The sequence below is a fragment of the Camelus ferus genome, chromosome 20 (genome assembly GCF_009834535.1).
Source record: "Camelus ferus isolate YT-003-E chromosome 20, BCGSAC_Cfer_1.0, whole genome shotgun sequence".
Lineage (NCBI taxonomy): Eukaryota > Metazoa > Chordata > Mammalia > Artiodactyla > Camelidae > Camelus > Camelus ferus.
The window spans coordinates 28046577-28068005 of NC_045715.1; the positions used below are offsets into that span (position 1 = coordinate 28046577).

At 55.4% G+C, this 21429-nt stretch overlaps 1 protein-coding gene across 2 annotated transcripts; it reads left to right on the plus strand.

Moving 5' to 3' along the window:
- Positions 1-5057: 5057 nt before the first annotated feature.
- Positions 5058-20098, plus strand: MDFI (MyoD family inhibitor). Of its 2 annotated transcripts, none has more exons than XM_032463048.1 (5): positions 5058-5302; positions 6851-6937; positions 13732-13914; positions 16890-17114; positions 19461-20098. In XM_032463048.1, exons 2-5 carry the CDS (start codon positions 6862-6864, stop codon positions 19715-19717), a joined length of 741 nt encoding a protein of 246 aa, XP_032318939.1. In that variant the 5' UTR covers positions 5058-5302; positions 6851-6861; the 3' UTR covers positions 19718-20098. The 2 variants fall into 2 exon arrangements, with proteins under 2 accessions (XP_032318939.1, XP_032318938.1); XM_032463047.1 differs by lacking the exon at positions 5058-5302 and adding an exon at positions 6492-6701.
- Positions 20099-21429: the final 1331 nt, after the last annotated feature.

Here is a 21429-nt window from a genome sequence, read left to right on the forward strand (position 1 = left end):
CCCTATCCAACATTGAGACTTACTATAAATCGGCAGTAATCAAGACAGTGTGGTGTTGGCAAAAGAACAGACAAACAGATAAGTGGAATGGAATAGAGAGCCCAGAAATACTCACATAAATACAGTCCACTGATCTTCGATGAAGGAACAAAGGCATCACAATGGAGCAAAGACACTCTTTTCAACAAATGATGCTGGAACAACTGGACATCCACATGCAAAAAAAAAAAAAATCTAGACAGTTTTCATAAAAACTAACCAAAATGGATCATAGGCCTGTAAACACAAAACTACCAACCCCCTGGAAGATAACAAAGAAAACTAGCTGACCTGGGGTTTGGCAATAATTTTTAGATACAATACCAAAGGAATGATCCATGAAAGAAATAATTGATAAGCTGGATGTAAAGTTAAAAACTTCTGCCCTGCAAAAGACACTTTCAAGAGAATGAGCAGACAAGCCACAAACTGGGAGAAAATATTTGCAAAAGACGTATCTGATAAAGGACTGTAATCCAAAATATACAAAAACTCTTAAAATTCAACAATAAGAAAATGAACCACCAGATTCAAAAACAGGCAAAAGACCTGAAGAGCCACCTCACTGAAGATGACAGACAGATGCAAACAAGCATATGAAAAGATGTTCAGCTTCATGTCATTAGGGAAATGCAAATTAAAGCGGCGATGAGATACCACCACACACCTATCAGAATGGGAAGAGTCCAAAACACTGACAACATCAAATGCTGGTAAGGATGGGGAGCAATAGGAACTCTCAACCACTACTGGTGGAAATGCATAATGGCACAGCCTCTTCAGAAGAAAGTTTGGAGGTTTCTCAGAAAATTAAACATACTCTTACCATGTGCTCCAAAAATCACACTCCTAGGTATTTATCCAAATGAGCTGAAAACTTATATCCACACAAAAACCTGTACACAAATGTTTACAGTAGTTTATTCATAACTGCCAAAACTTGGACACAAACAAGATGTCCTTCAGTTTAAAAAAAAACTGGATAAATAAACTCTGGTACATTTAGACAATGGAACATTATTCAGTGGTAAAAAGAAATGGGCTATCAAGCCATGAAAAGACCTGGAGGAACATGAAGTATATATTATTAAGTGAAAGAAGCCAATCTGAAAAGGCTACATACTGTATGATTCCAGCTATACGACATTCTGGAAAAGGTAAAACTCTGGAGACAGTAAGAAGGATCAGGGGTTGTCATGGCTGAGGGGAGGGAAGGATGAATTGGTGGAGCACAGAGGATTTTTAGGGCAGTGAAAATACTCCGCATGATACTATAGTGGTAGATACGTGTCATTAGATGCTTGTCAAAACCCACCGAATGTGCAATACCAAGAATGAACCCTAATGTTAACTATGGGCTTTCAGTGATAATGATGTGACAAATGTAGATCCATCCATTGTAACAAACGCACCACTCTGGCGGGGGCTACAGATAGTGGAGGCTGTGCAGGGGGTGGGGGCAGGGGTGTGTGGGAACTCTCTACACTTTCCACTCAGTTTTGCTGTGAACCTAAATCTGCTCTAAAAAATTGTCTCCTTTTTAAAAAAAGTACAAATGCTGACACTGTCCAGAAAATTTTAACAGGTTTACTTATAATTGTTATAGGTTGAACTACTTTTTTAAAAAAGCTTGGAGGCCAGTGCATGAGGGCATTTATACATGATTAACAGTTCAGAGTTAATTAACTTACCACGAGGAGAAGAGGAGCTACACAAGAGTGGAGGTTCAGGGCTGACCTGAGCCTCCTCCCTCCTCCCAGGGAAGATGGTGCTGAAGGGAAGGCTGTGGGGCTTAAGCAAATTGCTTAACCTCTCTGTGCTTCCATTTCCTCACCTGTGAAATGGGGGAGATACTGGTATTTAATATTAACTGATACTTAATGTTGTGTCTACTAAACTGGTTGTCAAGGCTGTGAATTGTGCCTGTCACATAATGAGCACCAGGTAAGGGTTTGAGACTACGGACATGCCTTGTGACACTCCCCTTGCTTGCTGCTGGGTGAGGGTTGGGGAGGGCAGTGCTGGGCAAGAGAGTTAACATTGACCGAGAGCCTACGATGTTGTACCAGGTGCTCACTTAATTTCTCCCTAGTTGTGATGTGAGAACTTATCCCCCTGGATTTACACAACAGAATTGGAAGCTCAGAGAGTTCAAATGACTCGCCCCAAATCGCAGAGCTAGGTAGCAGTGACTGAGCCAGGATGTAAATTGGGTCTCCATGACACCAAACCAAGCCCCACTCTTTCTACGATGTTAATTACCAGCGAGACAGAGGGACGCCAAGGACCATGTCTCCATCTCCGACAGCCAGCTTGGAGGTGAGGGACACGTTCAGAAGAAGACCACAGTTCTCTCTCTCGGTGCTAAAGGCCGAGTCAGGAATTGGAATGAGCATGGCCCTGGGCTTCAGAAAATGCAGTACAAGTCCCCGCTCGATGAGCTGCTAGTTGTGTGGCCATGGGCAAGTCACTTTGCCTCACTGTGCCTCAGTTCCTCATCTGTAAAATGGGGATAATAGCTATCTGGATTGTGTGGGTATTCACAGAATCAACAAATCTAGAAATATCTAGCAAGGGGCTGGCAGATAGAACACACCCAACTCATGCGTACTGAACGTAACACCACTTTCCTCACCATCACCAAGAATAGAAAAGAGACTAGAATCAGGCTTGGGGCCCAGAGCTCCCCTCCCGCCGTTACATGCCATTTCCTTCAGGAAGGGAGGATCAGAGCCCCATTCCCCCTACTCTGCTCATCAGGGAGGGAGTTCCTATCAGGGTGTTCTGTTCCGTTCCTGTCTGCAGCCTTCCCCCCACTACACACAAACACACCCCCATCTACACAGCCCTCTGCAGAGAGGTTGTGCCACAGCGTCCCATCTTCCATTCTCCAGGGCACGGAGACTGCAGCTGTGGTCCAGATGGGGAACTCAGCCCAGCCACCGACTGGCCCTGTGCCACAGACAGGAAGCTGGGAAGAGCTGTGCATGCCTGCTGGACACCGGGGAGGGGTGGACACCAAGGGCTGGAGCCCAGCCAGGGCCTGTAATTGCATTGTGTGGCAGGGACTGGATGGGAGAGCTGCGCAGGTTCACTGTCACCCTTAGGTGTCTGGAGGGCTGTGGGAGTGATGGAGGGGGTGGTGAGGATAAGCCCCAGGAGGCAGGAAAGAGCACTGAATTGAGAGTCTGAAAATCTGGGATTTAGTAAGCTTTTGCCACTAACTCACTACGTGACTTGCACTAGCCCCTTCCCCTCTCTGGCCTCTTGTTTTCCCATTTGTGAAACTGGAAATATTGACTGAGCTTTCTGTGTCAGACCCAGTTCTAGGAAACACACTAGCAGACAAAGCGAAGTCCCCTCTTTCCTGGAGCTTTAATTCTATTGATCAACAAGCAAATACATAACAGGAAAAGTGGCAAAAAGATATATGAGGAATAAAAGTGGTGAGAGGAGACAGAGAGTGAGGGGTCTGGGATGGCCTCTCTGAGAAGGGGACATAAGCACAGGAAACAAGGAAGGGGGCCACGTGACTATCTAGGGGAAGCACATTCTGGGCAGAAGGAGTAGCAAGTGCAAAGGCCCTGAGGCAAGCACACGAGGCAAGCTGAAAAAACAAACTGAGGAAGCAGCCAGGCTGGAAGGAAATGAGTGAGGGGAGATTAAGGCGAAGGCCAGTAGAGCCCAGGTAATGGAGGGTGAAGGCCATTGTAAGGACTTTGCTTTTGTCTCTGAACTGATCTGTGGGCCCCAGGAAAGCTAGGCCTGGGCTTGAATGCAGAGCCCACTTGGTGTTGTGTTTGGTGGGGGGTGGAAGCATCTTCAGCCTCCACTCATTTACTCTGGGGTCCTAGCCAGGTCTTTCAGGAGACAGTAATAGGCCAGGAACAGGGTGAGGTGTGTAAGGCCGAGAGTAAGTGAGGCACTTGGCTCAGATGCAAAACTTTAGGGAGCATCAGAAAACTCGGTAACTAAGATAAACCATATTTTCTTGCAATATATCTAAAAATTAAAATTAATGCAAAAAATCCATAATGAACAAAATGCCAAAATTTTAAATAAAGACAGGCCCTAACCCTGAACTTGTATGATCCTATCTCACTCAATTCACCCTAATCCTGCCCTGGTTCCAATAAAACTTTATTTATACAAATAGGTAGCTGGCTGGCAGGGCTGTAATTTGCTGATTTGGTTTATTTTTATTTTTTATTTTTTAATATTGAACTAAAATGTTTTTTCTTGGCACCTTCCTCAATTTGGCATTAGGTAAGTGTTACCTCACTAGTCCTGGTCCTGGATAACAGTGAAACTATTAGGTTCTACATTGAGGGCCCCAGTGATCATCTCTTCTGTGGGCTCAAAGAGGTAAAGGGACTTCCCGAAGGAAACATGTAGATGGCACAGTTGGAATCTGAACTGGAGTCCCATGCCAAGGCCCACTACCTGGCCATCACACTGTTACTGTGCTCTGTCCTGGAATGTTAATTTCAATGTGTTGATTTTTTTTAAACTTTTAATTCAAGTGTAATAGTCAGTCATTAAAAATGTGCTTGTACTTTAAATGATCAGCTTGCTGAATTTTCACAAACTGAGCACACCTGTATAACCAGAATCTGGGATTAAATTTAAAGCATATTTTACATTTCCAACAGGCATATTAGTTAGTACTGGGTCAGATTCAGAGGATTTTTAATCCCAAGCAAGCGACTTGGAACTGTAAGGCTAGGAGACTGAGCTGATCCAGAGTTTAGAGGCCCTGGATAGAGACTGAGAAGCAGGGTGGGTAGTGGTGCGGTGCTAGGATCTGTGGTTGGGGAGGAGGCCCCACGTGCAGGAGAAGACAGAAAGAGACCGTGGGGCTGCCCTGGAGATAATGTCCATCCCCCTTTACGTCCTCCCACTTCCACCCTTGGACGCAGATGAGGCCAAGCCCGCAGGCCCAGGTAAGCCGGTGAGAATGCTGCTGTCGCCAAGCCCGGCGGGTGCGTCCCAGTGACTCAGCCCTTACCAGGAAGGGGGAGACCGCCCCGCTCCCCGGAGCTTCCAGAAATTAGCCTGATCTGGGCTGGCTCCCGGGACGCCAGGCCAGGCCCCGCAGCAGGCAGCCCGGCCCCGGGAGCGGGACTCCCACCTCCCGGCCCGGGGCCCCCTCTTCCGCCAGCAGCCACGTGGGCTTCTCGAGGGGACTCGGCCTCGGGTGACGAGAGCCTTGGGGACCACGGCGGTCCTGGCCACGACGGCGCCGCGAGGACCTACGAGTGCTGTGAGTAGTGACTGCGGGGGCTGGGGGACATTAAGGAGAGGCCTCGAGTCCCTAGCTCGGCCCCGGCATCCCAGCTCCGGCTTCAAGCCCGGGCTGGAAGGCGAACCGGGAGAACTGGCCTGGCGCCTCCGCCTCTCTAATTGCTCACGGGCCTTCGTGGTGGGGAGCCCAGACTCGGCTCCGAGGCGTCCTCGGTCAAGCGTAGCCGACAGGCTGTCACCCCAGCGGGCAGTCCCACCTGAGGATCATCGCACGGGCCCGCCCACCCCGACACAGCGGGCCAAAGGCTCCAAGCCCTCCCCTGTCCTCCAGGACCCGGTCCCTGGGCGACGCTGAGGGTCCTTGAATTCCCCCCGTTCCCAGTGCGTGGCTCCTTCCTACCCCCGGCCCTGAGAAGGGATCCAGCTCACAATTCCAAATGTGTCGCCCAGCTGCCCCCGCCTGGAGGGGCTCCCTCTCTCCCCTTTCCGGCGCACCCGCAAGTTGGAAGGCCTAGGATTCCAGTCTGGAGCCAAAAGAAGGGCTGAACTAGAGAACCTCTCTGCCTGCAAAGTTAGGTTTCTGACCCAAATTCCCACGCACAGCTAGTAGGGGTCGGGGCATTAGGGATGCTCAGGGCTTCTCTAGGACGCGGGAGGCTAGATAGTCACTAACCGGATTTCCCGAAGAGACAACTTCTGGCGCCAGGTCCGTGCCAGAGCGTAGGACCCCAGGCGAAGACCGAGGGGGTGGGCAGACGGTGCCTGAGAAACGTGATCACTCCCATTTTTGGGACAACGAGATTTGGGGGCACAAGTATCCAGGCAATTGGCTCGAGGTGGTTGTGGTCACCGTGCTTTCCCTCTCGCGTTCTCTTGCTTTTACGAAAACTTCTGTAGAGTGTAGGACCGGCGAAGGGAAACGCTGTGGCCCGCTCTGCAGCCCCCCGGGGCTCTGAGCCTGGGAGGGGGGCGGAGATTTGGGGAGACTAGGGCCCAGCTCTGAGAACGGTGAGGAAAAGCTTGGAGCCGGCTTCCTGTCGGGGCTTCGGCAGCGGCGCCCCACAGACAGACGTGTCCGGCCCAGGCAGCGCCTAGCCCGGCGAGGGGGAAGGGACGTGGTGGGGGGGCGCTTGGAAAGGCGAGGAGGGGGCGGGGAGAGGGTGGGCCGGGGAAAAGGGGAGGGGAGAGGCGAGCAGGGGAGGAGCGAGGGGGCTGCAGGGAGAGAAGGCAGAAGGAAGGGGCCGAGCGGCGCGTGCTGGCGCTGAAATGGGAGAAAGGAGCGAGTGAGAGGGGAGGGGCGCGGGGCGAGCGCGGAGGAGCCTAGTGGCTCCTGGGCTGGGGCGCCCGTGGCCGGCACGCATGGCAGGCCCCGCGTGGTGATCCCCGCAGGGCGAGAGAGAAGCGCTCAGCTTGCAAGAGTAAGTCAGGCCCGGAACAAGCTGGAAAGAGGGAGGCGCGCGGCGGGGAGGCGCGTGGCTGCTGCCGGATCGCCCCCTGCCCGGCCCCCTTTCCCCCCGCACGCTCGCGGGGACCGTCCGCCCAGCCCGCTGAGCCCTGTTTCCCGCAGGTCCCGGGCCGATGTCCCCGGTGAGTGGCCAGCGACCCCCTCACTGCGATGCGCCCCATGGAGCCCCCAGCGCAGCCCCGGACCCAGGTAGGACCAGGGATGGAGAGCGAGGCTGGACTGGAGCGGGGTAGGCGGCTGGGGTTGTGGGGTGGTAATTCTCCCCCCTCCTCCCTGAGACGTGGGGAGATGGTTCGGGGGAGCTTGGGTGGAGGTGAGGGCAAGGAGTCTGGATATGGGGACCGAATCCAAGGAGAGTGGAGGGCTGGGGCAATGGGGGCAGGGCCCGAACGGAGGCCGCGGCCATGCCAAGTTGGCCCAAGTTCCCCCTACTCCCAACACCAGACACACACACACCGCAGTGTCTGTCTGTCCGTCTGGGATTTGTGTCCCAACCGTTTCTGCCCAGTGTGTAAATATTTATGGGGGCCTCAGGTGGGGGTGGGGGTGTCTGAATCTTTCTCTCCTTCCCTTCCCCCAACCCAACCAGAGCCTAGCGCTTCCCGAAAACTTTTGTCCGCTGCAAGCGTCTGCAGGACCCGGCCCCTCCCCTCTTTGCCATCTCGTCTCGCTCGCCTTCCTCCCTACCCGAGCCTGGCCAGTCCCCGCCACTCCTACCCTGCAAGCACACAGACACAGACACAGACACAGACACACACACAGACACACACACACACACACACACACACTCCCTCTCTTACTCTTTCTCACGCACTCACTCCAACCAAGTGCCCACGACCCGGATGAAATGCCCCTCACAGGGTCTGTAACCTCCCTGGGATTCCTGCAGGAGCCTCCCAACCCCGGGAGGGTTGGTGACTCCCTGATGGCGTCTGGAGGGATTGGAGAGTCCTGGGACTGTGGCTCTCAGGTCCAAATGTAGGCTGAGGCCCACAGCGGAACATAGGGTCTGGGAGAAGTCAGGTACATGTGGGATTTGTTCAGGGGCAGGAGGGTGGTGTGCGGGAGTATAGGCCCAGATTTCATGCCTTTAATCCCAGCTCTAGGTGAATCTAATCTCCTACCTTCCTCTTGCCCACCCCCATTACCTGCTTCTCCCCTCTTTGAGTCTCTGAATAATGGAGGTCTGGTCCTGGACCTCTGACACTAACTCCCTGCATGGTCTTGGACAAGTTCCTTCCCCTTTCTGGCCTCAGTATCCACATCCGCCCATAGAGGCTGGTCTGCCTGTTCAGAGAGGCCAGTCTCAAGCCCCCAAGTCTACCCGGTGTGGACGCTGGCACTCTGGACACCCAGGGCTATGGGGGCGGGTGTCTCCTAAAGCAGAGTGAGGACGAGTGGGAGGTGTCTGGCCAGGGACCAGCACATACATGAGGCTAATATGTCTGCTGTACATCCCGCCAGCCCTCAGATTCCCCCTCTCTGTGGGGGCCCTGGAGCAGGGACTTCTGGGGAATAAACTCCTCCAAGAACTGGGCTCCTGCAGCCTGAGAAAGAGCTAGGGCATGGGCCGGGGAAGGCTCTGCTGTGTCTGGGAACTTTTTCTCTCCCGCTCCTGGCCTCCTGCTTCTCTCCCACCCTCCCACTCTCCCGTGCTTTCTTTCTCGGCTTATCCATTTTCTCTGCTCTCTCCTCCACTACCTCCTTCCAAGATTCTCTCCCTTGTGTGACCCATTCTGAGCCCCAGCAGGGAAAGGAGGGGCTGAATGTGCTGGGGCAGGGACAAGGGCCAGGGTGGGCCATTGGGAGGGTTAAGCCCTAGGCTGTAACTTGAGGCCCCCCCAGTGCCCCATTGAGCCCCCTTCCCAGCCTGGGCTGGGCCAGACAATGTGGCTTTCATAACATGAGAAGGCCTGGCTCTGCTGCCTTGGGAGAATGAGCCTGCTGCCCAGGAAGCCCAAACCGCAGGAGACCCAGCCAAAACCCCACAGACGCCTGAGGCTGAGACCAGAATCCCCCACGCGCCCTGCTGAGCACTGACAGAACAGCAAGGCCATGGCGCTGCCCCCCAGGGGCCCTGCTGGCAGGACAGCCAGGGAGCAAGTCAGCCCCTCCCTCAGCCGCCCAAGATGCAGACAGGGTGCAAGGGGACTCAGGACAGCTCTGGTTGGGGCAGGTGGCCAAGCCCCCACACCCTTGGCTCCCCCAGTGGCCTCCTCCCCACCCACTCCCAAGAGCCCCAGTAGCCTGGCTTCCTAATGCACAGCAGATTTCTGTTCAGCGCTGGATCGTCAAATTCCTGCTTTTGGTTCTAAATTTTCTAAATTGAATTTCTTGGGGAATTGGAGCCTTCAGACTTAAAATAAAATCGACCGGACCCAGCCTAACTGGTCAGCTCAGGCTCTCTCCAGTCCTCAGCCTGGTGGCCTGAGACTGTGACCCATGTGTCACACGTGAGTATCAAGCTAGTCTACAATTTTGCCTTCTTGGTGCCAGGTGCCACCCCTAATCCCCGACTTCTCAATCTCTCTCCTTCCGCTGATCGGGGGCGATTCAAACTGCAGAACCCAGTCCTCACCAGCAGACATTTGCTGAGTGCCCACTGGGTGTGCAGAGGTGGATCCTGACCCCACCCCAGGGAGTGAGCTGGGGAGGCCTGCAGTCTAGTTGAGGATCTGGACTTCACTCCCTAGTTAGTATTTACAACAGGAAACCCTGGGCACTAAGTTCTTTATAAGTGGGCCACTCAGAGGAGGCACTGTTGGCTTGAGGATCAGGGAAGGCTTCCTGGAGGTGAAGGTCCAGCTGGGTCATGAAGGAGGAGTTAGATTTGGGGAGAGGGGAAGGGTAGGACCTTCTGGTCAATAGAAACAATATAAACTCAGTTGGATCAGGCAGAAGGCCCATTGGTATCCTGGGGCCACGGAGAGGTTGATTGGCCAGGAACACAGGATCCTTGTCCATTGATTAGGTTGAAAATGGAGAATGAAGCCTTGAATACCAGGCCAAGGAGAGATTGGAATGCAGGATTCCAGTCACTACTCTCTGAGCAGATCATATCCTGGCTGTCTCTCTGCAGAGATGGCCTGAGCTCCAAGGAGGAGGAGAGAGCTGGGCTAGAGGGACCAGGGATGGAGCTCAGGGCCCAGGGCCCTAAGGGCACATTCTAGGCTTGGAGTGAATCTGTCCCACCTAGAAGAGGTTCCCCCAACTCCTTCTCGGTCCAGGAGCAGCAGGCAGAGGGAGCACACAGGATCCGGCTGAAGTTTGAATCTCTTACTTCCCTCTCAGGCTTATGGATTTAAACGTGACTCTTCCACCCTCTTCTGGAGCTATCTTTCCAGAACTCAGAGCATTGACCAGAACCTTCTCCTGTGGTAGGGGTGAAAATGTGTCGAGGCAGAGGGGCTCTTGCCTTTCTGTGTTTCCCCTTTGGAGATGGGGACCCTTGAGAGAGGTGCAGGACTGGGCCTTCTGCTCAGAGATGCCACCAGCATGATGCACATTAGAAAAAGGTGGCTCTCGGGTCAGATGGAGTAGGTGTGCTGCTGGGTGAGCAGATGTCACCTCCGGGGAGGGCAAGACCCCAACCAGGGACTCCAGCCCCACCCCCGTCCCCCGGGACAGATGCTTTCGTGCACAACTTGAATTGCTTGTCCACACAATGGCCCTTGGCCTTGGCTGGCCTCCCCGCCATCCGGGAGTTTCTCCGCAGAGATGCCCTCCCCTCTGTGGCTGGATGGGGGTTCTTCTGGTCACAAGAAGGAAAACTGGGTTCTTTGGGTCTCTTGATGTTGAGCACATGGGCTCTTCCTCTTGTCTGGCTTTTCTGCTCCATGTGCTCCCAGCGAGAGCTGTTTCTTGGTCCAGCATCTTGGCTTCAGGGCACCTGGGCAGCATGTCATTTGCGGCAGGTCTTCCTGCCACTTCTTGTTCCTTCCCAGTCTACTTGCATGTCTCTGAGCCCTCCATATTGCTTCTCCAAGCGTCTGCTGGGTCTCCTCTGCTGCCCTCTTGGCTCCAGAAGGTCTGTTCCTCTGTGTTTCCAGGTCAAGATGACTGGACTAGACTTTCTTTCCTCCCTGGTTTCCTTCCAAGGTCTGATGCTCACCCCAGAATGGCACGTTTCCTGCAGGAGGGGCCTCCTCAGAACTTAGTCTGTGCTCTCTGTAATTTCCTGTTCCCACCAGATTCAAGGTCACCAGCCATGTAGTGACTATTAGGAGAGACTGCCCAGAAAGTGGCGACGTGGAGGGAAGGAGGGCAGAGGTGGGGACCAGTCTCCCTCACCCCTCTTTCTCACCTTCCTTTGTCTCCAACCCTGAGGGCCAAGAGATCCCAAATCCTGGCTCTTTTCCACTACAGAACTGACGGTGTCACCTCTGTGTGCCCTGGTGACCTCAGGAGGAAGCCTGGGAAGTGACTCCAAGGCCCACCACGCCCCGGCTATCATTCTAGGTTTCCCGCCGTTCACGCCGCTGCTGTTCTCACTGGGGTCTTGGCTTCTGCGGCTGTTCTCGAAATATCCTGTCCTCCTTCTTGGCTGACTGATTATTCAAGACCCAGTGTGGGCATTGTCTTCTCCAAGAAGCCTCCTAGACACACACACACACACACACACACCCCCCTGGGATAAGTGCCCATCTTCTGTGCTTCCGCAGTTCTTAGATGCCTCTGCTGTAACTCTTGCTGCTCGGTGCATGTCACTGCCCCCCACCCCCAACTCCTGAGGCAGTGACCTGGTCTTTCTCATTTTGGTCCACCCAGTGCTTGACGTATTGGGAGGTGCGTCGTGGCCAGTTACACCAAACAGCACAGGAAGGAAGGAGGAAAGGAAGGAAGGAAGGAAGGGAGAGGAGGGAGGGCAGGGAGGGGGATGGGTGGGTGGAGGGGTGCGGGAATGGCCCCTGCAGGCCAGCACTGCTGAGTGTTTCATTTACTCTTTGAAACCCTGAGGGACAAGCATTGTGAACCCCCTTCCCATGCAAGGTGACCCAAGTTCCGGTAACTCACCCAAGCTGGTATCTGGTAAAAACCAGGCCTTGGGTCTTCCAGCTCCTCACTCAGGCCTTTGTCTTTACACCTCCTGGAAGGGTCAGCACTCTGGCTTCAGCTTCGGGGGCCCTGGTAGGAGGACTCTGGGGCCAGAGGCTGGAGCTGGGCAGCCCCCTCCTTCCCTGGGAATTCAGACTCAAGCTGTAAGCCTCCCTCTTCATGCTGACAGAGGCGCCATGGAGCAGGCAGCCTGGCTCCCCCTTGGGGGTCTGCTCCCCCTCACCCTAGCCCTGTGATCTTCGAAAAGCCACTTGACCTTTCATAACCCAGGGGGTAAGGGGGGCTCTCAACAGGCCCAAGGAATGGATGGAGCTGGTGGGCACCAGGGGTGGCAGGAGCCTCAGCCCCTCCTGCCTCCCAGCCCCAGCTCCCAGCTGCAGGCAGGGCCTGTGGTTTCCTTGGGCAGGTGTGAGCATGCCTGTTGTTCTCCCTGTGACCCACGTGGGGCCCCCGGGCCATGCGAGGCCATGCGAGGCCAGGGTCTTTGAAACAAGGACCACTCGGGTCTCTGAGCCCCTGGATCGTCCCCTCCCCTCAGGATGCTCCCACCCCCCAGACCTGCATGCCCAACCTGAACGGATCCCTCTAATGACCTCCCTCCCCCTTCTCCCCCAGCCCCTCTCATTTGGAGCCAGCCAGAGAAGGGCACCCTATGTAAGGCCCTCTGTGCACTGTGATTGGTTCCTCTTCTATTCCCAAGACTAGCCTTTGTCTCTCCATCTCTGTCCCTGTGGGTGTGTCTCCATCTCTGTGTGTGGTATGTACAGGTGGGTGCTAATTTCTTACTTCTTGGGTTTCATCACCCTTTCTCTTCATCTTTTTCTCCATCTCCTTGTGTCGCTCTCCTCTCCCCAGCCCATTGGCCTCTGAGTCTCTCATTTCTGTCTCCCCTGCTCCCAACATGGCATGGGGGAGGGGCACCCTCCTGAGGCCCTGATCCTTCCAACTGCACAACCTGGGGGCTGTCATGGCTTAGCCTGGGTCCTGGCCCCGTGACCCCAGGCATCACCCACCCTGTCTACCCTCAGGCCTTCCCGCACCCGATTTCCTTTCTGCCTCCCTGCCCACCTCCCAGCCCCAGCCCCCAGAACTTTCTTCCCCTGGGCCCAGGCGGCCCTGGTCTTACCACCTCAGGAACTGTGGGTTTGAAGGTGGCTCCATTTCTGCCTTCCGCCCACCCTGCACGGAGGGGCCAAGCTACTCACTGTAATTACATGTGGCTGCCGTCTGCCTCTTCCCAGCCCTCTTGGGCCATCTCCCTGTCTCTCTTCCTGCCCATAGCCCCTCTGCCTCGCCCCAGGCTTCTCTGACTCTCTCTCTGACCCAGTTTCTCTCTGTCTGTCTCCCTCTCGCTCTGTCTGTATCCCACTTCCTCTCCATCGCCTCTGCCTCTGACCCGTCTTTATCTTTCTCTCTGTCACTGATTTTCACTCAAGTGCTGAGCCTCCCGCCTGTCCCGGGCTGTCTGTCACTGGGTTTCTGGGGCTCTCTCCTTCCGCCCAGTCTCCTGCATTCTGATGCACTCTTTTTGCTTCTACCTTTCACTATCCCTTTGATTCTTTCTCTCTCCATGTCACTCTTGACGCCTGTCCCTGTCTCTCCATCGCTGACCGTCTGTCTGTTCTCTCCTCAGCTGTGTTTCTGCCTCCTCCCCCCACTTTCCTTTACACTGCACATCTCTGGCCCCTCTCCCTGCCAGTGTGCGCACACACATGCATGCACACACGCCCTTGCTCACTCATGGGCTGTGGTTTGAGAACTTTCTATTTTGGAGTCTGGCACTATTGCCAGATATGGTAAGGGCTGGGTAACTGGTACAGTGACCAAGAATGAGGGCTCACGGCATTCTGGGCTATGGGAAGGGACCGGGGCCAGGCAAACAGGAGGGCACCAGGAAAATGTCCCTTGGTTGTCTGCTTTCTCCCTAGCCCAGACCCCATCCCTCCTGCCTGGGCTGGAGGTAGTGACAGGATCTGCTCACCCTGTGGAGGCAGCGCTAGAGGAGGGCTCCCTGGAGGAGGCGGCACCCAACATGCCCCAAGGCAATGGCTCTGGGGCCCCCCTGGGCCTGGACAGCACTGACCTCGATGTCCCCACAGAAGCTGTGACACGTGAGTCCTGGGGGACCAGGGAATCGGGGTGGCAACATGTAGGGGTTGCACTAGAGAATGCAATCCAGATGGGCTGGCCAAAATGTCGTGGGTGCCCGTGGGACCTTGACGTGAGGGCAGTGGAAAGGTGTGTGACGCTGCCGCTGTCCTTGCTGTCTAGGAAGAAGACCGCCACACAAAATGATTCATATAAAATTAGTTCAAAATAGCGTGGACAGGCTCCAGGCAATACGGTTCAGGACAAGAGAGTGTGAGGTTTATAGAGGAGGTGCCCCTCACCTCTAGAAGGGAGTCGGCCCAGAACAGGGAGCTGGAGCCCGAGGCCGCCCCAGCCGTCAGGGTGTCACGGGAAAACTGGCAGGAGAGACACCCTCAGCTGCTCTGGGTGGAAAGGAGGGAAACTCAGCTCTTCCCAGGTTTGGCTTAATGTCTCCAAGGAGGTCCTGGAGGGGGGAAGTTTGCCACCGTCACCCTCAGAAGCAGGGGATGAAGCTGCCAGAATTATTTTCTAATCACTAGTAAGATGCACAGAATCTATGGACACATTGGCACTTCCCAGTTTTCTTTCCCTGAATGATCTCACGTGCTCTCCAAACCAGCGGCCGTCAGGCAACGGGATGGCTCTTGCCAAACCTGTGTTACAGGTGAGGAAACAGGCAAAAGACCCGCTTGCCCTGGACACAAACTGGGGAGCACAGGTCTCCTGGCCCAGGGCCCTTTCCTATGCCTGCTGCTCAGCTGGCATGGCCAAGTGGGGAGCCGCCTTCAGCCAGGGCATCTGGGGCTAAGTTGGACTCCCTGGAAGTCAGGGTTACTAAATCCTGCAAGCACTTTGCCCTCAGCCTCCTCCAGACACACCCACCAGCAGAACTGAGAGAAAGAGGTGAGCGCCGGGGCCACAGAGGAGGGGGCCTGGATGGAGTTGGACAGACACTCCTGTGTCTCTGCACCCTGAGTGTTTGCTCTGTGACTCAGCCCCCACGGCCACCCCCATGGCCGTGGCCACAGGCGAGCTCTGTGTCTGGACGAATCTCCTGGGGCCCTCAGCTCACCACACACTCCCGCCCTCTGGTCACTGTGCCCGTGTTTAGGCAACAGGGCAGGGGGCACCAAAGCTGGCCAAGGACTCAGCCCAGTCACCCACCGTGGGGCCAGGAGGTGGGGGCAGGATGATTCAGGCCTGGCCACTTCCCATGTCCTTACCCCTGTTTACACAGATGCAGGCACCAGCCACAGCTCTGGGCCAAAGGCTCCCAGCATGGAGCCTCCCCAGAGTCCTGTCTCCCATCCTCTCCCTGCCTCCCCAGCTTGTCCTCAGCTCCTTTCTCCCAGTCTCCATCCTCTCCCCGCTCCACTGCCTAGCTGTGGAAACTTTGCCAAGTTTTATAACCGCTGAGCCTCAGCTTTTTCATTTGTGTAATGGACTAGTAATAGTGGCTCTATTTTATGTTTAAGGAAATTTCTACACATACAGTTCTCAGCACTGTGTCTGGCACCTCGTTACAGCTCAAAACGTGTCAGCTGCTAGTTGTAAGTGTAGTGATGGTTGTGATAGTAGCCGCTTATTCCTCAGTCCCTGGTCTCCCAATCTCTGCCAGCCTCCTTGCCTCTCTGCCCTCAGAGCCCCAGCTCTTAGCCTCCAGGCTAATCCCACCTCTGGTCCTTAGCTGTGTGACCTTGGACAAGTTACTGTACTTCTCTGGGACTCAATTCCCTCATCTGTAAAAGGAGGATACTGCCCTAGGAGATGCTGAGAATAATTCCCTTGGCAAGTGTTCAGAACCGTGGCCAGCGTGCAGCGAGTGCCCAGTGCTGTGCTGCTGCCATTGCTAGAAGGCCCAGGCCCCTCGGTCAAGGGAAGCACCGAAGCCCCCTTCCACCCTCCTCAGCCTCCAGGGCCCCCCAGACATCCCCTCCTGCCACAGTCTAAACCCAGAGGCCTGGTCTGGAGAGAGCTGGGGATCCAGACCCCAGTGCCTGAGAAGTGGACATGCCCCATGTTTACATGTTTACCGAAGGTCCTCAGGGCCAGAGGGTCCCACCCAGGAGTCACGGGCCCTGAGCAACCAAGGGGTCCCCAAGCTCTCACGATGCCCTCTCAGTCTCCTCCCCCAACACACACACAGACCACTGCCCTCAACCCTTGAGAGCAGAACCATGCCATCCAGGTGGGCAGACTGAAAGAGGTGAGGGAAGGAACTGGGTGTTTTGGGGGGATCTCTGTGTCCAGCTTCCCCGAACCCCACTGATAAAGCCAAATTTTGGTCCCTCAGCCCGGGATGGGGACCCAGAATTCCCAGCTTTGGGGCCTCCCTGCTGCCCTCCCTCTTCCTTTCTTCTCTCCCTTCTCGCCCAGACCCCAAGGGCCCCTCAGCAAACTCTGCCGCCACCCCACAGAGGCCAGATGGGAGGCAGGGGCTAGGGGCAGAAGGAACAGGAGACAGGGGGGCTGCTGTGAGGAGCCCCTGGATTCCAGGGCCAGGGCATTCATCCCCAAACAGATGTTTCCAATAAATCACCCAGTGTACGAAGGGCAAAAACAGCTGGGGGCTGAGCAGGGGCCAAGGTGATGGTTAACTACTTCCCTGCTGTCCTTCCACCCCGACTACCACCACTTTTGCCGAGATCCTAGGACCCCAAGAGCAGGAGAGTGGAGTTCACGCTGGGTAGGAAGGTGGGGTGCAGGCCTCTGAGCCTCTCCCCTTGCCTTGCAGCTCTGTCTTTTCTGGAATGAGGCCTGGCTGGGGGGTCAGGAGCCAGGCTCGACTCAGCTGCTCTTTCGTGGTGTTCCTCTGGGCAAGTCAGTTCTGCTCTCTGGGCCTCGGTTTCCCCATCTGGAGAAAACAGATCAGCCAGGTGACCTGTGGTGGCTCTGGGAACGAAGCGAACAGGATTAGAGCAGAACATTAGGAGGCTGTGCGCCCCCCACCACACACACACACTTCCTCCATTGCCTTTTCTCATCATCCCTCTAGGCCAGCCTCAGGGGAACCCCTTGAGCTGCACCCCACTAGTGGCGAATGGCTCTGGACACCCCTCGGAGCTGGGCGGAACCAGGAGGACGGGAAACGGTGCCCTGGGTGGCCCCAAGGCCCACCGGAAGCTGCAGACACACCCATCTCTCGGCAGCCAGGGCAGCAGGAAGAGCAAGGGCAGCACCAAATCTGCTGCCTCCCAGATCCCTCTCCAGGCACAGGAAGGTGAGCACCCCCTCCCGCCTCTCCCTGGGAGAAGCCTCCAAAGCTGGGTTCCTCAAAGTCTGATGCACGGACCAGCAGCATCTTTACCAGGTTAGAAGTGCGGCATCTCAGCCCCACACGGATCCGCCAGATCTGAACCTCTGGATGAGGCCCAGGAGTCTGGGTTTTAGCAAGCCCTCCAGGGAGTCTGATGCAAGACTCTTAAATTGGAGAACCTTGCTGATGACACTTGTCGGGTAAAGTGAGGGATAACTGAGTTCTCAAGGCCAGCCCCTTCTCATCCTTGGAGCCATCTGGGCTGATTCAGCTTAAGTCACCCCATTTCTGGAAACAGGAATTTTCCTTGAAGACTGTGCCATCTGTTTAGCAAGAGCAGAACCCTGAGCAGAATAAAATGATGCTCCATCAGCTCCTTAATTGGGGGCTGGGTGGGGGCCACAAGGTTTAGTGGGAGGTCAGGGCACCCAGATACATCAGCCATTGTTCTCGCCACATGGAGGACCTCTGCAGGGCCACCCTGGACAGCCAGCTCCCCTGGACAGCCAGCTCCCCTGGGCAGCCAGCTCCCCTGTCCTACCAGGTGTCAGTTCAGTGTGGGTGACGGCTGCCTATAACCCAGAGGTACTTGACCTTCACCCCGGAACTTTTAAGTAATTTCAGTCCATGCTGGGGGACCCTGGCCTGGTCCTCTCCAAACAGGATTCGGTGTGCCCATTTGCACATAACGCGTACATAACCTTCCCACCCCATGGAGCAGATTCTGCCCAAGTCTTATTTATGTAGGGGGTATTCATGCTTTTAAAGTGTGCTGGGCATCTGCTGTGAGCCAGGCACTGTGCTGTGTACTGGGTACCCAGTCCATGGCCTCGTAAATCTCTAATGAGAGAGGCAAACAGGTAATCACCCTGTGCCTTGATGAATGGTAAGTGACAGTGCCACACACGGGGATGCTGTGGACACAGGGTAACACCCACACCAGCCCAGAAAGCTTGGGCGGGGAGTCTGAGAAGGCTCCAGAGGTGTCTGAGCAAGTCTTAAAAGACCAGTAGGAGAATCTAGTCAGGGGGCATTAGCACAGAGATGAGAACAGGCTAGTGTGGCTAGATTATGAAGGTCAAGGTGAGGAATGGCAGGAGGTGAGACTCCAACCAGACAGGAGCTGGGGCAGGAACGGTGGGAGTGGCTTATAAACTATACAGTGGATCTAGACTTCATCTGGAGGACAATAGGAAGCCTTGAAGGGTTTTAAACAAGGTGGTGACCTCATCAGATTTGCATTTGGAAAGAACTCCCTTATCCAGTTTGCAGACAGATGGCAGGGGTTCCAGATGCACAAGCCCCTACTCCCTGTACAGAGGAAAGTGGGTGGGGGCGTCAGACCCTCCATGGCAGGGTGAGATTCTCACAGGACCAGCAGCCTTGTGCCAGGGGCCCACCTGGTCAGGGGCCCTGGACACTGCCCGTGGCCTGGTCCCGGGGAGGGGTGCCAACTCAGCATCCTGACAGCATGCTGAGCTGTTGAGAGCACGGGCTGCGGAGCCTGCTCCACCACTTACCAGCTCGGTGCCCACGGCAGGATCATGGGTTAGCTGGCTTTCCGTGTATCTACTCAGGACCAGTGATGTGCCAGGCACTATTCTAGGGACTGTAACAGACACAGATGCCCACCCTCGTGGTGCTTACACCTCAGTACATGGAGAGAGCTGTGTAAGTGCTGGAGGGTGGTAAGTCCTAGGAAGAGAGGCAGAGCAGGCCAGGGTGAGGGGATGGGGCTGCTGGGTGGGGCGGGCAGCTTGCAATATTAAAGAGGGAGTTCAGGGAAGTTCCCCAAGAGGAGATATCTGGGCAAGGAAGGAGGGGCCAGAGTGACTAGAGCATAGGGGGAAGGGGAGCAGTGCCTACGAGGCCAGGAGCAGCCAGTGTGGCCACAGCCTACACTGTCGACAGGGAGAGATGAGCAGGAGTAGGATTCTGGATAGATTTTGAAGTGACTTCTCTTGAGCCTCAGTTTCTTCATCTACGGAGAGAGGCTAATATAGCCCCACCTTGAGGAGTTATTGCAAGTTTAAATGAGTTGAATGTACATGCAACACTTAGAACAATGGTGCCTGGAACTCTATGGGTTCGTTAAATACATGCCTGAGGGTCATTAACACCGGGACTGGGATCCAGACCACCTGGGCTCAGACCCTTGCTCCACGTTAACTCTCTGTGCCTCGGGCTTGTCACCTGGAAGGTGGGTTCCCCCTTTCACGGAGCGGGGTGGGACGTGTTGTATGAGCATAATTCCCGCACTCAGTGACTCCACTGTGGCTGGTCCCCGGCCCCTGGCCGTCTCGCCCGCAGACTGCTGCGTGCACTGCATCCTGTCCTGCCTGTTCTGCGAGTTCCTGACCCTGTGCAACATCGTCCTGGACTGCGCCACATGCGGTTCGTGCAGCTCCGAGGACTCATGCCTCTGCTGCTGCTGCTGCGGCTCTGGCGAGTGCGCCGACTGCGACCTGCCCTGTGACCTGGACTGCGGCATCCTGGACGCCTGCTGCGAATCAGCAGACTGCCTGGAGATCTGCATGGAGTGCTGCGGGCTCTGCTTCTCCTCCTGACCCGCGGGCTCCAGCAGCATCCCTGGCTGTCGCACACGGCTGGCCTGCCCCTCCCCCTGGGCCTCTCCCACCCACCCAGCGCCCTCTTGGAACCCCAGCCCGGTGAAGGGGGCTGCCTGTCCACCTCACTGGTTTCCCAGGACAACAGCACCTAGGACCTGGGGGTGGGGGGACCGCTCCTGAATTAACTGCCAGGGCTGCTGAACACTGTGAAAGTAGGGGGATCGGGCAGGGACGTGGGGGGGCTGGGACGCCGGGGCTGTGCGCTTTTCTACCTCTCACTGCCCTGTGCCTGCCTCCCCTGCATGCCCCCCCCAGCTTAGAGGACAGCAAAATGTGAAAAGAGACACCCCACCCAACCTCAGCCAAGCCCCTCCCTCATCTCCTCTCCTGGGATCTTGTGGGGGCCTCACCCAAACAGTGACCTGAGAGGGCAAGGCTGGACTTGGGCCTGGGTGGGTGGGAGGGGAACCAGTATAGAAAAGACTGGAAAGGGGGAGGGAGGGAATGGAGGGAGGGTCTGTTCTATTTGTTGCTGTAAATAAAGATGTTTGTCCATCTCAGATTTCCTTAGGACTCATGAGTGATGGCCATGGACTACGACTCTCAAAAGCAAACATTCCCCACAACCCCCTACAAAGCCCCCAAATGAGTGGAGCTTCCCTGGCCTCTGGGGCCCCCTCCCTTGTTCATATTCCCCACTAAGGGAAAGAAGGAAGAGGGGTACCCACTTCCCACTGTTACTTCCCTCTTCCTGCCAGAGGGATGGAGCAGCCCAGAAAGGGAAGAGTTAAGCCTTGGCATTGAATTAATTAACAACAGATGTGTTCGGGTTTTGATTAATTAATCTCCTGCTGACTCCAGCTTCTCCAGGCCGTGATGGCTCCAAGGCATAGGGTGACGCCTATATCGGTGGTAGAGCAGTGCTTGTGGAGGGGGCTACCCTGGGCTGTACTGGGAGGAGAGTTTAGCCTGAGTTGGGGTCACGTGGCCCAGCCTCAGTTGTCCCCTGATTGCCAGAGCGCCTGAGATAGAAGAAAACTCTCAAGACTGGTGGAGCCTCAGAGGCCATGTGTCCAGCACACTTGGTGCACTGGGGAGGGGCAGACCTGAGCACGGAGGCTGAGGGTGGGGAGGGCTGTCTGCACTGAGCCCCTCCCCACCACGTCCTGGACCTGGAGAAAGCCAGGAGGGGTCCAGGGTGAGTGAGAGGATGTCTCATGGTTGGACCTGGATTATCCTGAGGGGAGGACATGGTTGAAGAAGGCCCTGAAAAGTGGGGACCTCTTGGGAAGTTGGTGGGCTCTGCTTCTAGGAATAAAGGGTGGAGTGGCCTGGAGGGATTCTGGAAGGAAGGAGCAGCTCAGAAAAAGGGCCAGAGGAAACCTGAACTCTCTTAAGGAATGCCACAGGATGGAGCAGCCCACGGCCTTGGGAGTGCGTTGCAGGGTGACAGGAGGAGGTGACAAGAGGTGGTGAGAAGGACTCCCCTGTCGCCCCCTCCGACTCATACACATATTCACAGGCCTCACTTTGCCAACACAAGTTTTTCTGACCTCTTGGACCACATAGGAAACTCAGGACACAGGGGAAGTGACCTCCCCAGAATCACAAAGTCAAAATCAAAACTAGGAGAGAAGCCCCACTTCCTTGGCCCCTCAACATTCATTTATTTATCTCAGTTTTTTTTTTCTTTTGCTTAGTTATTGCAT

Excerpts from the sequence above, each read along its gene's own strand:
- MDFI (XM_032463048.1), top strand. The coding sequence starts at position 6,862 with ATGTCCCCGGTGAGTGGCCAGCGACCCCCTCACTGCGATGCGCCCCAT. Across the intron at positions 6,938-13,731 it reads CAGCGCAGCCCCGGACCCAG|CCCAGACCCCATCCCTCCTG; the intron begins GTAGGACCAGGG and ends CTTTCTCCCTAG. Across the intron at positions 17,115-19,460 it reads CCCTCTCCAGGCACAGGAAG|ACTGCTGCGTGCACTGCATC; the intron begins GTGAGCACCCCC and ends TCTCGCCCGCAG.